The 12,295-nt window shown below is 54.6% G+C and overlaps 5 protein-coding genes across 5 annotated transcripts; 2 read left to right on the top strand and 3 right to left on the bottom strand.

The window, feature by feature from the left end:
- Positions 1-336: 336 nt before the first annotated feature.
- CONPUDRAFT_65025 (WD40 repeat-like protein) lies at positions 337-2,322 on the bottom strand (the record flags this gene model as incomplete). The annotated part of the gene is made up of 2 exons (XM_007775566.1): positions 337-922; positions 1,466-2,322. 2 exons carry the CDS (start codon positions 2,320-2,322, stop codon positions 337-339), a joined length of 1,443 nt encoding a protein of 480 aa, XP_007773756.1.
- A 235-nt stretch (positions 2,323-2,557) lies between these two features.
- CONPUDRAFT_139838 (ubiquitinyl hydrolase) lies at positions 2,558-6,046 on the bottom strand. Its single transcript, XM_007775659.1, has 12 exons — positions 5,941-6,046; positions 5,712-5,864; positions 5,499-5,651; positions 5,282-5,435; positions 4,886-5,214; positions 4,631-4,740; positions 4,375-4,580; positions 3,746-4,322; positions 3,597-3,682; positions 3,286-3,540; positions 3,092-3,231; positions 2,558-3,035 (listed from the first exon to the last, which is right to left on the bottom strand). Exons 1-12 carry the CDS (start codon positions 6,040-6,042, stop codon positions 2,655-2,657), a joined length of 2,646 nt encoding a protein of 881 aa, XP_007773849.1. The 5' UTR covers positions 6,043-6,046; the 3' UTR covers positions 2,558-2,654.
- A 401-nt stretch (positions 6,047-6,447) lies between these two features.
- On the top strand, positions 6,448-8,597 carry CONPUDRAFT_65399 (actin-like ATPase domain-containing protein; the record flags this gene model as incomplete). The annotated part of the gene is made up of 4 exons (XM_007775591.1): positions 6,448-6,555; positions 6,650-6,730; positions 6,807-6,889; positions 6,950-8,597. The coding sequence occupies 4 exons, from the start codon at positions 6,448-6,450 to the stop codon at positions 8,595-8,597; spliced, it is 1,920 nt and encodes a 639-aa protein (XP_007773781.1).
- A 79-nt stretch (positions 8,598-8,676) lies between these two features.
- On the bottom strand, positions 8,677-9,475 carry CONPUDRAFT_131288 (cytidine deaminase-like protein; the record flags this gene model as incomplete). Its single annotated transcript, XM_007775658.1, has 4 exons — positions 8,677-8,751; positions 8,808-8,988; positions 9,058-9,071; positions 9,152-9,475. The coding sequence occupies 4 exons, from the start codon at positions 9,473-9,475 to the stop codon at positions 8,719-8,721; spliced, it is 552 nt and encodes a 183-aa protein (XP_007773848.1). The 3' UTR covers positions 8,677-8,718.
- Positions 9,476-9,966: 491 nt separating this feature from the next.
- CONPUDRAFT_131282 (WD40 repeat-like protein) lies at positions 9,967-11,798 on the top strand (the record flags this gene model as incomplete). The annotated part of the gene is made up of 2 exons (XM_007775657.1): positions 9,967-10,639; positions 11,545-11,798. The coding sequence occupies 2 exons, from the start codon at positions 9,967-9,969 to the stop codon at positions 11,796-11,798; spliced, it is 927 nt and encodes a 308-aa protein (XP_007773847.1).
- Positions 11,799-12,295: the final 497 nt, after the last annotated feature.

The raw sequence follows: 12,295 nt of genomic DNA, 5'->3' as shown, positions 1-12,295 counted from the left end.
CCGCCAACGCGGAAAACATACAGAGATCGCCTTACGCCCTGACCCTCAACCTCAGTTATGAATGTACGATTTGGCGGTACTGCTGGCATCTGTGATGATTCCCAGTTTTATGGAAATGCGAGTGTTTGACCCTCGACCTAGGCTCACATTCATGAAGCTCTCAACGGAATCAGCTATCTGCCAGCTCGTCAGCTAAAATCCGAGCGGTAGGGCCAAAGATGGGCTCACCTGCACCTGTCTGGAAGGCGAAGACGCATCTCGGGAGGAAGTCTCATCATTAATATCCTAAAGGTGCGATGATGTACGTTTAGCTTCAACTCGGTGAAAATGATGTTACTAAGACTCTACCTTGGGAAGAAGAAGTCTCCCTGTCTCGACGTCCCACAGTCTGATATCTCCTTTGTCTGTGCCGCTCACAATCTGCGTGCCATCGGGAGAGAAAGCTGCAGTTTTAACGCTTCCGTCGTGCTGTAGACACTGAGAGAGTCCCCTGGTATTGGCATCCCATACTTCCAAAGTGGCCTCTACTGCGCTCAGGAACTTGGTTCCGTCGCTAGAGAAGTGCACGCAGTTGACCTGGCTGCCTTTATGTAAACCAAAGGATGGCTCCCTGCGTGATAGGTCCCAAAGATTGACCGCATTATCTTCCCCTTTGACAATGTGTGACCCGCCCAACAACTGTGCTCCGTCAGGCGAAAAGCAAACCGACGCAATTCGACCTCCGAAATGCAATGGCTCTGCCACTGCTGCATACGACTGAAGGTCCCATATACGGATGGACTTGTCGTTGGACCCGCTCGCTAGCAGGGAGCCGTCGGCCGAGACACTAAGGGAGTAAACCGTCTCGATGTGGCCTTCAATGATGTGCAGACACGATCCAGAGCGGACTTCCCATATGTGTATGGTGTGATCTCGGCATCCGCTAGCGAGACGAGCTTCATCTGGAGTGAAACGGACAGCGTTGACGCCATCTCGATGTCTGAAGGAATGTTTGACGACGAAAGTCTTGTTGTTGCCTTCCCATATACACACGGTCTTGTCCCATGACGCACTTGCCAAGAATCCCCCACCGTGTGAGATGTCTATATCCCATACCCGGTCTGTGTGCCCAACGAGAGGATTGCAGTTCTCGCCTCCTGTTTGCATGTCCCATATAGTGACGGTGTTATCAGCTCTAGCCAGTGCAACTCGTTTGCCATCTGGGAACCAACATACAGACTTGATGGGGCTGTAGGCATTCATCCTGGACAAAACGACGTTGCACCGTCAACCAAAGCAGTACCACGATAATGTAAATTACCCACCTTGACGGCTGATGGAGATTCGACAAGCTCGTGAGCAGCTGCATGAGGGTGCTGGGTGAGAAATAACAAGCAAAAAGCACAAAAGAGATTGATGCCTGACCTTGGGTAGCACTGGTTCTTGTGTACGCATGCTCCAGATGAGAACTTCTTTCTCGGAGAACGAAGCAAAGTGCTCGCCTAATGGCGAGCAAAAAACCCCGGAGATATCATGCTTGTGTCCATAGAGAGGTTTTGAAGCCATGTCTTTTTCATTTATCTCCCAGACACGGACCGACCCGTCTTGCGAGCAGCTAACGAGACGCAGTCCGTCGCGAGAGAATGAAACGCCATTGACATAGCTTTTGTGACCTTCAAGTGGACCACATTTTGCCGTGCCTGTGAGCGCGTCCCAGATACGAACTGTGTGATCCTTTGAAGCACTGGCTATGAGACGGCCGTCGGGTGAATACTGGACACTCTCAACGCTGGCCCGATGACCGACGATGGGCTCAAAAGCGAGTTGATGTTGTTTAACGTCGTAGACGCGGATGAGAGAGTCTTCGCATCCAATTGAAATATGTATGCCAACTGGGGAGAACGAGACGGAGTTGACGGAATCAAGCTGTTCTATAGATGCAATGCATTTGCCAGTATTTGCGTCCCAGAGATTCAGAGTAAAACCCTGATCTCCACATGCAATGAAGTTGCCGTCAGGAGAATACTGAAGGGCGCAAGGGGTGATTATATGTCCCTCAAGCGGCGCCATGACCGTCTCGTGCGTGTTGGTATCCCAGATTCGAAGAGTCTTGTCGATGGAACCGCTCACGAGATGCCGTCCATCAGGAGAATAAGCAACGGCTTGGACAGAGCTAGTATGCCCTTCCAGAGGCTTCCCCAATTGACGGCCTGTCATAGCTTCCCATGTACGGATCGTGGAGTCCAAGGAACCTGTCGCTACACACTTCCCGTCGGGCGAGTACGCAAGTGCACTAATATCGTCGGTGTGTCCTGTGAATGGCTCGAATGTGTCGTTGTCCATGAGGTGCTAAGCTTGTTGGAGGATCCCGAGTGGAGTCCTGCTAAGGGCTGCTGCTGAAAACGAGAAGACGTTGAAGGGTGAGAGTACGAGTGATGAGTATCGTATGCAGAGCGCGATCCACGAAGCGCACACGCAATCGCACAGGATGGTTGCAGCGCATATTACCTACACTTCTGGTCGCCTATATGTTCGGTGGCGTGTTCCGCCCCATACGTAACTTACACCATGAGATCATGCCGTTCTTCATGAATATTGTATACCAAAATGTATCGTACACGCCCTCGTTTCCTCTCTCCATGCGGCCGTGGGTTCCTGCCAGCCAAAACCCATCTTCAAACCCGTTCAAACACATACATGTAAGCCAGCCGCTTCAGCTCATCCACACTCTTCACGTCCGCCTTGACGACCTTCTCGTCGTTGAACAGCACCCAGCCCTCCTCATCTTTATCGACGTCCATGCCCTCTCCACCCGTACCGGCCGCAACTTTGAGCCCAGGGGCGCGTACATGGGCAACGTAGTGCCCTGAATGCACGCTCGGGCCCTTGTGCGACACGAACGCCTTGAGGCGGTATCGTGCGGGGAGATCCGTCGTTCCGGGTGCCGCGGGTTTCGCAAAGTCCACGCCTGAAGAGGCTGGGGCAGGGGCAGTATCTTCGCCGGTATCGTCAGGGTGGCTGAAGACCCAGTCGACTGCGCGTTCGGTGTCGCCGCCCTACGGACCGGTAGTAAGTAAGAGTGCGGCGTGAAGTACACAGAGCAAGGGTTCACCGTTTCCCTTAGTGCCTTCCGCGCCTGTGCGTGCGTAAAGCCCATCGAGACCAACATCGCGATCTGTTCCTCGCTCGGCTCGGATCCACTAGGCGCCGCACCGCCAGATGCTCCACCAAGATCAAGTGGCGCATCGATGTCTACGTCTGCATCAGATTGTATTCAAAGTTCAGTTGAGCGGATGTGAAACGCACCAGGATCGTCCATATGCCCAAACAGCCACTCCATCGCCGCCTCAGCGCCAATGTTGCCCGTCGCGAGCAGCGCACGCTGGCACCGGACCGCCGGGAATCCCATGCCCTCAAGCTGCGCGAGCACTTCTGCGTCGAATTGCGGCTGTGCTGCCACAGCGGGGGTATCTGCGAGCTCCTTCTCCCCCGGTTGGAGGCCATGTCCGAGATATGTGTCCAGCGTGAGGGTGTCGTCGTGTGGGAGGATGACGGGGACGTCTGATAGACACGACGTTATCTCGAGGTCAACAGGTGAATGCTAAACGCTGACGTACCAAGCTTAGTCGGCACCCAATTCACAAGCTGGAACTTTTTCGCATGTACAACGAGCACCTCCGGGAACGTAGCCATGTGGACCTGCCTGTTTCAACATGTTCCATCAGTAACATTGATTCACGCCAAATTCGGACTGGAAAACACGTACTTGAATGCGGCGCTCTTCTGCCCGCATCCAGGACACTCCCACCCTTCCAACCTTTCCTCCCCACCCTTGCCCAGAACATCACCAATGCACCGCGTGAGCTCAATCGGTGCAAACGCTTTCCTGATCTCGCCATCCTTGTCGTCGAAAGCGGGCACCTCGACGGCAGGTACCGCCACACTCAGCACGTCCTGAGTATCCACGCGATACCGCACACCGCCGCAGGAAGGGTTACCGCACTGTAAGCGCTGTTCGACACCAAATGCAAAGATTTCCGTCGGTTCTTCGCTGCCTATCATTGCACTCGTTCGACTACCCGAGGTTCCGGTGCAAGCGAGAGGATAGAACACACCAGAAGCACTAGCTTGCGCATGATTCGACCTCCTCAACTTCGTGAGCAGATGCCCGAGGAACTCCTCCGCGTCCTGCTGACGCATGCTCGAGAACTCTGCGTGTCCTGCCCCAATGAGGCGCTTGAGACCCGCAGGACGCACCCCGGCCTGGTGCGCAAGCGCCGGGGATGCATCAGCAGGCGCCGGATGCAGCGGGGCATCGGTTGTTTCCACATTGGCAGGCGGTCCTAGAATTAAACATGGATGAAAGTCGGAATACAAAGGTACAAACGGACGTACGTTTAACATTGGGGTCCGGCTTCGCATATCGCCCGCTTAGCAACCCATCTGCGACCTTGAGCATCTGGCACTCGATACACTCAGCTGGGAGAGCCTCTCTGCAGGCGGCCCAGTGCGCCTCCGCTTTTGATAAACCAGAGTCGTAGTACCGCGACTGGAAGGCGAGGAGCGAGAAGAGGGTTTGTACGACGGAGGCCATATAGCAGCTATATGACAGGTTGAATGGGACGAAACGCAGGTTGCAGTTAAGACTAACCTATTTCCCAGATTCGCAAGTCCCGTCTTTCCAGGTCCAAACACGGGCTCAAGCGCAGAGCCGTCCTCGGCGGTGAGAGAAAAGTCAAATGCGAGGTTTTGTTCGATTTGCTGCCACACAAAGCTACCTGTCAGTCTTATTCTGACTGTGACAGCACAGACAAGAAGATGCGGATGCATGTATGCAAAGAAAAGTGGATATATGCGAGCAAAGACAGGTGGGGGATGGGTATATGCGCAAGCAACGGAAACTCACCAACTCCGCCAAACTCTTCTCAGTCTTCTTCTGCCCCGCCACGTTTATCCCAAAGTTCCCTAGGTGCGCAGCGAGCTCTGGGTCCAACCGCGGCTCGTCGCACGCGTAGCAGTAGATATCTGCATTCCCCTCTGGCGTAATCGTGCCTAGCTTGACGCACGCTGCGTGCCCTTCCTCTCCCAAGCTGTGGTGTGTGTTGAAATGGGCAAGAGCGTGTCCGTTGCCCGCGCCGGGCATGCCGTACTGGGGGCGACCGCACCCGAGTGCACCGCAGGTGAGGCAGAGCCAGAGGTTGGTGGTGATGTCGCATGATTGACATTTTGCGAGACCTGTGCCACCGTGTACCCAAGAATGAGAAATGAGAGATGAAGGGGTAACAGAAAGGGATAAGCGAACCTTCGGCAGGAATCGATCCGCGCTGCAATTGCTCGAGGAGAAGCGTGTGTTCGCAAACGGCGAGTTCTTCCTCACCCCACGCTGCCTCGGGTCCACTGCGCGCCGCGAACTTGGCATCTACGACAGCGGTGATGAGACTTCTTGCGCGCTCGGCCTAGCATCCGCCCGGAAAAAGTAAGGATATATGCTATTCGAACGCAAAGCTGGAGAGGCGCACCTGGTCCCCAAGTTCAGAGATATCAATGTCCTGCCCGTCGGTGGCGTTAGGTCCCCAAAATCTCAGAGTCGTCTCCTTCGTATACTTGTCCTCTTCTCGCTCGGGTACGACCTCGAGTTTTGTGATCTTTGCTGGGGGCTCGCTTTGACCATCCTAGAGATAATTAGATTCTGTGCATCTGGATATATCTGTGTGGGACACGTCGAGACGCACCCGTCCGTTAGCCTCCTTTCGGCGGCGCCTAATGTTGACGGTAAACCGATGATCAGGGTGTTTCTGGAAGTGCGAGCGGGCGTGATGCCGCGCCTCGCTGAGGCATCCGCCGTTGAAGCATGTCAAGCACACGTCTACCCCTCGTTCGTCATCCTGTTGTCGACATCAAAGAACAAAGGGAGGCATGATCAGATGAGACAAGTGAGTAAGCAGAGCAAGCGAGACATGCCTGGCTATCGAAGCACTGGGTGCACTCCTCGTTGTGAACGTAATCGACTCCAGGTTTTGGAAAGGTGAGGCTTTGAAGGAGTTGGATGTGCTGAGCGGCCATGTTGTATCGTGTTGAAGTGATAACGCAAAGAAAGAAATGGCTCTCGGGGCGATGGGCGTGTTACGTCACGAGACCCCAACCACCTTCGCACGTGAAGCGCGCACCTTACACCATCCTATTCTCGACAGTGTTGTCCAACTCAGCATAAGAAACCATTAAGAGAATAAAATAAAATGGGGGCTTTCTAAACACAACATATGTCTCAAGACGAAGGGTTAGACAAACCAGCAAGTCTTTGAACGCCCCTATCTCATTGCCATATCAGGTAATGCCGCCATCTAGCCGTGTGGCAGTGTCCTGATCAGTTTTCGCCATCGCCCAAAAATCTCTGAGAGATCCTTCCTGCAACACGTTCCGCCCTTTCTCATCCCCAATTCCTCCTCCCCAACTCAAAAAGCCGTCCAGATGGCAGCACCAAACGGCAGCATACCAAATGGCTCTGCCGCTGCGGGAGACACCGGCGCCCCTGCCGTCGTCGGTATCAACTTTGGCAACTCGTACGCATCTATCGCTGTTCTCGCCAAGGTACGAGGTCGTGCTTGCTCGGATCGAGCGTTTGCGCGCTTTTATGGTGGTACGGGTATGCTGACGCGCGATCGGAGGACAGCGAGGACTGGCCGAGTGCATAGCGAACGAAGACGGCGAGCGCCAGATTGCATGTGCTGTGGCGTTCCAAGGCGAGGAGATGGTGCGTATCAATCTGCTGGTTATCTGTCACATAGCAATCTTCGGGCTTACGCGTGCTATGATATAACGAAAAATAGTACCTCGGAAACCAAGCAAAACACCAGCTCGTCAAGAACTCGCAGAACACGATAACGGGTTTCCGTAACCTCCTTGGCAAGAAGTGCGCCCTTCGCGATCCACGCGCATATATCTCAGTGTACCCGTGCTAATCACCCTCCAGATTCTCCGAAATCCCCCAATCACAAATCGCACTCTCCGCGCCCGTCATTCAACACCCCACTGAGCCTGACGTCCCCGCCTACCGCGTGCAAGTCCTCCAACCCGCACCCTCCCCCCTCCCTAAGTCTGCCGCTCACACCCCTGCCGCATCAAACGTCGCCACCCCGCGCTCTGAGCCCATATCCGCCGAGCGCATCCTCTCCGTCTCGGAAGTCACCACCATCTTCCTCAAATCGCTCCTCCAGAGTGCAGAGGATTTCCTCGGCAAGAAAGTCTCCGGTGCCGTTATCAGCGTCCCCGCATGGTTCGACACCCCCGCGCGCGCCGCCCTATCCAAAGCTGCTGAAGACGCAGGCATCACCGTGCTCCAGCTGCTCGACGAGGCGGGCGCCATCAGCGTCTGCACGATCGCGCGTGACGCTGACCTGGAGAAGGACGATGCCGCATCGAAAGAGGATCCCACTCCAGCCGACCGCACCGCGCTCATCGTCGACATCGGCGCGTCCGCGCTCGAGCTCGCGCTCATCTCTCTTTCATCGGGGCTCTCTACGACCCTGCACACGTCGACCGTGTCCGACGGCAGCGTCGGCGGCGACGCGCTCGACAGCGCGCTCATTCGGTTCTTCGCCAAGGACTTTACCAAAAAGACGAAAGCGCCTCTGAGCGTCGCGCCGTCCACGGAGCCGCAGGACAAGCGCGCGGAGGCGAAGCTCCGCCTCGCCGTCGAGCACACCAAGCGCACATTGTCTGCGTCCCCGGGTGCGGCTACGTGCAGTGTCGAATCGCTCAAAGACGGTCTGGACTATACGGGCTCGATCAACCGCATGCGGTTCGACATGGAGGCGCGCGCGGTGTACACCGCCATCGGGCGCTCCATTTCAAAGCTACTCGAAGAGGCGGGCGTGGATGGGTACGCCGTCGATGAGGTCGTGTACGTCGGTGGTTCCGCGTGTTTGCCTGGCGTAGACGAGAGCATCGCGGACGTGTTCCGCGAAGACGTGCGCACACCGTTTAAGGCGGGCACGGTTGTCGGTGGCGGGTCGGGCGATCCGACGACGGTGCTGGCGCGGGGGTGCGCGCTGCAGGCGGAGCTGCTCACCAACATCGCGAGCGCGGGTGGGGAGAAGGTTGATGAGATCACGGGGTCGTTCGCGAGCGGGAGCGAGCACACGCAGGTGAAGACCACGAGCCGGACTATCGGCCTCCTCGTCCCCGTTGCTGCAGAGTCGGCGGAGGGTAGCATCGCGGAGCTCGGCGGTGTCTTTGTTCCCCTTGTGCGCAAGGAAACACCCCTCCCTGCACGGAGGCGCAACGTCTTCGCCTTTGCCATCTCCCCTGACAACGCAAGGGTGGGCTTTGAGCTCTGGGAAGTCGCTGAGGGCATCAAGATCGACCGGATCAAGCTCCCCGCGCCCGAGCCCGAGGAAGGCGAGGAGCCGGAGGAGGAGGAAGATGAGTACGAGGAGGTGAAGAGCGTGACACTCGCGAAGGAGAAGTACCTCGGGAGCGTAGTGCTCGAGGATGTGAAGGGCAGCAAGGAGGCGAAGGTCGAGGTGACGGTTTCTGTTAGCCAAGAAGGCAAGGTCGAGGTGAAGGCGCGGGAGGTGGCTGAGGGTGGGAAGGAGACGAGTTTGAGTGTGGGTGCTTAGGTGGATGCAGGGGCGGGTGTTGTATTCCACGGGTAGATATCGATACATTGTGACATGTACATCACGGTACTGGTAGGATAGAGTCCCTCCGAGACTTCAATCATGCTCATGCACGTTTTGCTCAGCTTATTTCTCCTATGTCCTCGTTCCACTCCTGCATAGTTGTGAGTGTCATCATTCAAACGACATACTCTCATGAGGACAACATACCTCAGGTTTCTCCTTGATAAACCGCGCCATGAGCTCCCTGCACTCCCCGTCCTGCAGCACGACCACCTCGACACCTGCGCTCCGGAGCAAGTCTTCTCCCCCGACGAAGTTGGTGTTCTCGCCGATGACAATGCGCGGAATGCGGTACAGGAGAATTGCGCCTGTGCACATGCTGCATGGACTGACCCACACACGTTCAGCTGAAGTCAAAGGCCGTGATTCAGACAATGCATGGCGATAGCGCACGTACCTCAACGTCGTATACTGTTCCCATACGCACCAACCCCCGTCGTCAGTCAACAAGCTCTCGCAATCCGCCAAGTAGATAGATGTCCATGGCGCACCATTGTACACCGCCTATACACCCCGGCACCCAACCTCCCCGCGTCCTCGAGCGCCGCGATCTCCGCGTGCAGCGTCGGCGAGCACTTTTGAATGCGCGCGTTGTGCGCCGATCCGAGCACCGCTGCTCCTGAAGATAGCGACAGTGCTGCTACACCTTCGTTTCCCTGTGGTGGCGGTTGTGATGCTGATGAGGAGTCGTTTCCGTGGAAAACTAGCGCGGCGCCGATGGGAATCCCGCCCTCGGCATAGGACTTGCGCGCTTTCGCGAGGGCGGTGGCGAGGCCGAGGCGGTCGAGCGCGGTACGAGTGTCGGATGGTGACATTAATGATACGAGCTGTGTGGAGGTTTTTTCGAATAGTTTTTGCAAGAACGGTAAGGAACAAAACGTGTGTGTGACCGCGACTGTGAGGAGAAGAGGGAAGATAGGATAGGATAGGATAGGGGCTTTGCGGGCCGGCGGGCCTGGAAGGTTTGCAAGCCATGTCGCAAAGTTCATTTTCCGGCTGCAGCCGGTCGCAATCGACTACAATTACTGTTCAGTCAGAATAATTTAATAGTATTTTATGTGATTGGGAGCACATTGCAACTGACACGGGCGATTGCAATCCACTTTGAGGAGCGTTGCAACCGCTTGCAGCTTAGACGTAATAAAATCTCAACCATAGTTGCTAAAAATACTTTAAAATCCGTGAGACCTCCGCTGCATTCCTGCCTCAATTCAATTGCAGGCTGGTTGCAAGGCACCAAAATCGGAAATGGCTGCAATCGAACTATTAAATTTGCGACAACTCAGGGCAGCAAGTTGGGGAGCTCATGAAAAATCACAAAGGACAGATTCGGGCTGTCGCTTTTTCGCCTGACGGACATTGGCTGATTAGTGGCTCAGACGATGGAACTTTTGAGGTATGGGACACGAGGACCCATCGAAAGGTCATGGGGCCGTGGGTGGGCCACGTCAACGCCGTTCGAGCTGTGCAGTACTCGCTGGATGGCAGACTCATTGCAAGTGGAGGTGATGACAATTTTCTCAGGATTTGGACTCCACGCTTTGGTACCTGCGTCGCAACAATTGAGCACCCCAAACCCATAAACTTCCTTTCTTTCTCACCTGATCGGAATCACGTCGCGACCGCGTGCGATGACTGGCTCGTTCGTGTCTATGACCTGGAAACGCACAAGCTCGTTAGCACGCTCGACGGACACCTAGGCCGCGTTCGATGCGTTCAGTACTCTCCGTGTGGCGCCTTCATTGCTAGCGTCTCTACTGATCACACCATCCGGGTCTGGGACGCCCTCACAGGAGCTCTGGTCACTGAACCTCTCCGTGGTCACAGGTCGTTTGTCTCCAGTGTATCATTCTCTTGCGACAGCCAACATCTGATCAGCTCCTCCTACGACCAGTCCATTCGAATTTGGAACGTCATGTCAGGGGTTTGTGTCATGGGACCGATGTACGGGCACAACGAGACAGTCAATGCCGTAGTGTGTTCTCCAGATCGTCAGCATTTTGCCTCCTGCAGCAGAAATGGCGTGCAGATTTGGGACATAACTAGCGGTGTTTCAATTTTTCCGCCTGTGAGTGCTAGATCTGCTCAGGTGTATATCTATTATTCAACCGTACAAGTTCGCGCCAGCGGCTACAAACGATATCATCGCCACAGAAGATTACACGTACGTCTCTACCTGACAGATTATAAGCATCAACTCTTAATGAGAATAGAATGAAAACATACTCCACGGTCCGAGCTGTAGCATGGTTCTCTGACGGTGTTCGGTTCGCGAGCGCCGGAGACGATTGCGTTACCAGGATTTGGAACTTGCAGACGTGTGAAGAGTGTGCAAGTCCACTCATGCTGCACGACGTGGATGTGAGTGATTTGGACATATCACCGAACGACGAATATCTGGCTAGTGTCGGCGGACGCCTGGTTTGCATGTGGGACCTCGATACTTACAAACTTGCCGTCGAGCCTCTTTCTAGCCAACTTGCCGATATATATACTGTCGGGTTCACACCTGACGGCGTACTCCTCATCACCGGAGGAGGAAATGCGACCATCCATATATGGGACGTGAAATCCGGCGACTTATTGCACGTTATCACACACCATAGTCATTTCTCAGGTATAAGGACGCTCAGCATTTCACCAGATGGAACTCGTATAGCCAGCGGACCCGGGTCTCGATATCACCACAATGGTGTCTGCATTTGGGACATCAGCTCACACGGAAGCGTGGGCAAGCATCTCGAACACATCGACCACGAAAGCCCGGTGTTATCGGTTTGCTTCTCGCCTGATGGTTCTCTATTGCTGACCGGTTGCTCGGATGGCACCGTCTGTATACGGAATATCTCCGAAGAAAGACAGATTTTTGTAGCCAAGCATTCAGACGAAATTGGCTGCGTACAATTTTCGAGGGATGGCTCTAAATTCCTTAGTGCGTCGAATGATGGAACAGTCCGTGTCTGGAAGGTCGGAACATGGGAGTTTCTTCACTCCTTTGATCACGCGGGAACTGGGGTCAACGCCACAGCATTCTCGCCAAATGGATCCTCGGTTTTGACTGGAGACGTCGATGGTGATTTACGTTTATGGGACGCGAACGCAGGGCAGATGATTAGGCTATCGAAGGCGAGCTTTTAGGCATGAATGACGCCAAATGACGGACAATCTGATGTTTCGTTTCTGAATGGCAGCCTCCCGTTGGTGACAAAGTCATTGCAGAAATTGGCTCATCCCGTGACAAAGTAAGTGCAGCCGTTTTCTGCAAAGATCTTTTCTTGATGCCTGGAACGGCCAGAGTCATGGGGACAAGGTAGAGGATCCGCTCGAACATGACATCACCTCGAAGGTAAGACTGGACATGGTATTCTTCCCTCGTTTTTGGCTAAAAAAATAACCAGGCAAGCGAGTCCGACCAGGAAAGTTTCATGGAGGTACAGTAAAACTCGTCAAGGTGCGATACCACCAGCTAACTATATGAGATATGACAGTGGTCTGCAATACCTGCTAGTCGGAGAGACGATAACCGAAGATCAGATACTTTCTGGGAGGGGATTGAAGAAGAAAATGTTCGTCCTTTCAATAAGTGTTTTGATACTGAGATATATAATATCTTTCCAGTATGATGCGTCTGGGAG

The sequence above is a fragment of the Coniophora puteana genome (assembly GCF_000271625.1).
Source record: "Coniophora puteana RWD-64-598 SS2 unplaced genomic scaffold CONPUscaffold_15, whole genome shotgun sequence".
In the NCBI taxonomy this organism is placed as follows: domain Eukaryota; kingdom Fungi; phylum Basidiomycota; class Agaricomycetes; order Boletales; family Coniophoraceae; genus Coniophora; species Coniophora puteana.
Note: the sequence above shows the minus strand (reverse complement) of the source record. Positions and strands in the feature narration are given on the sequence as shown.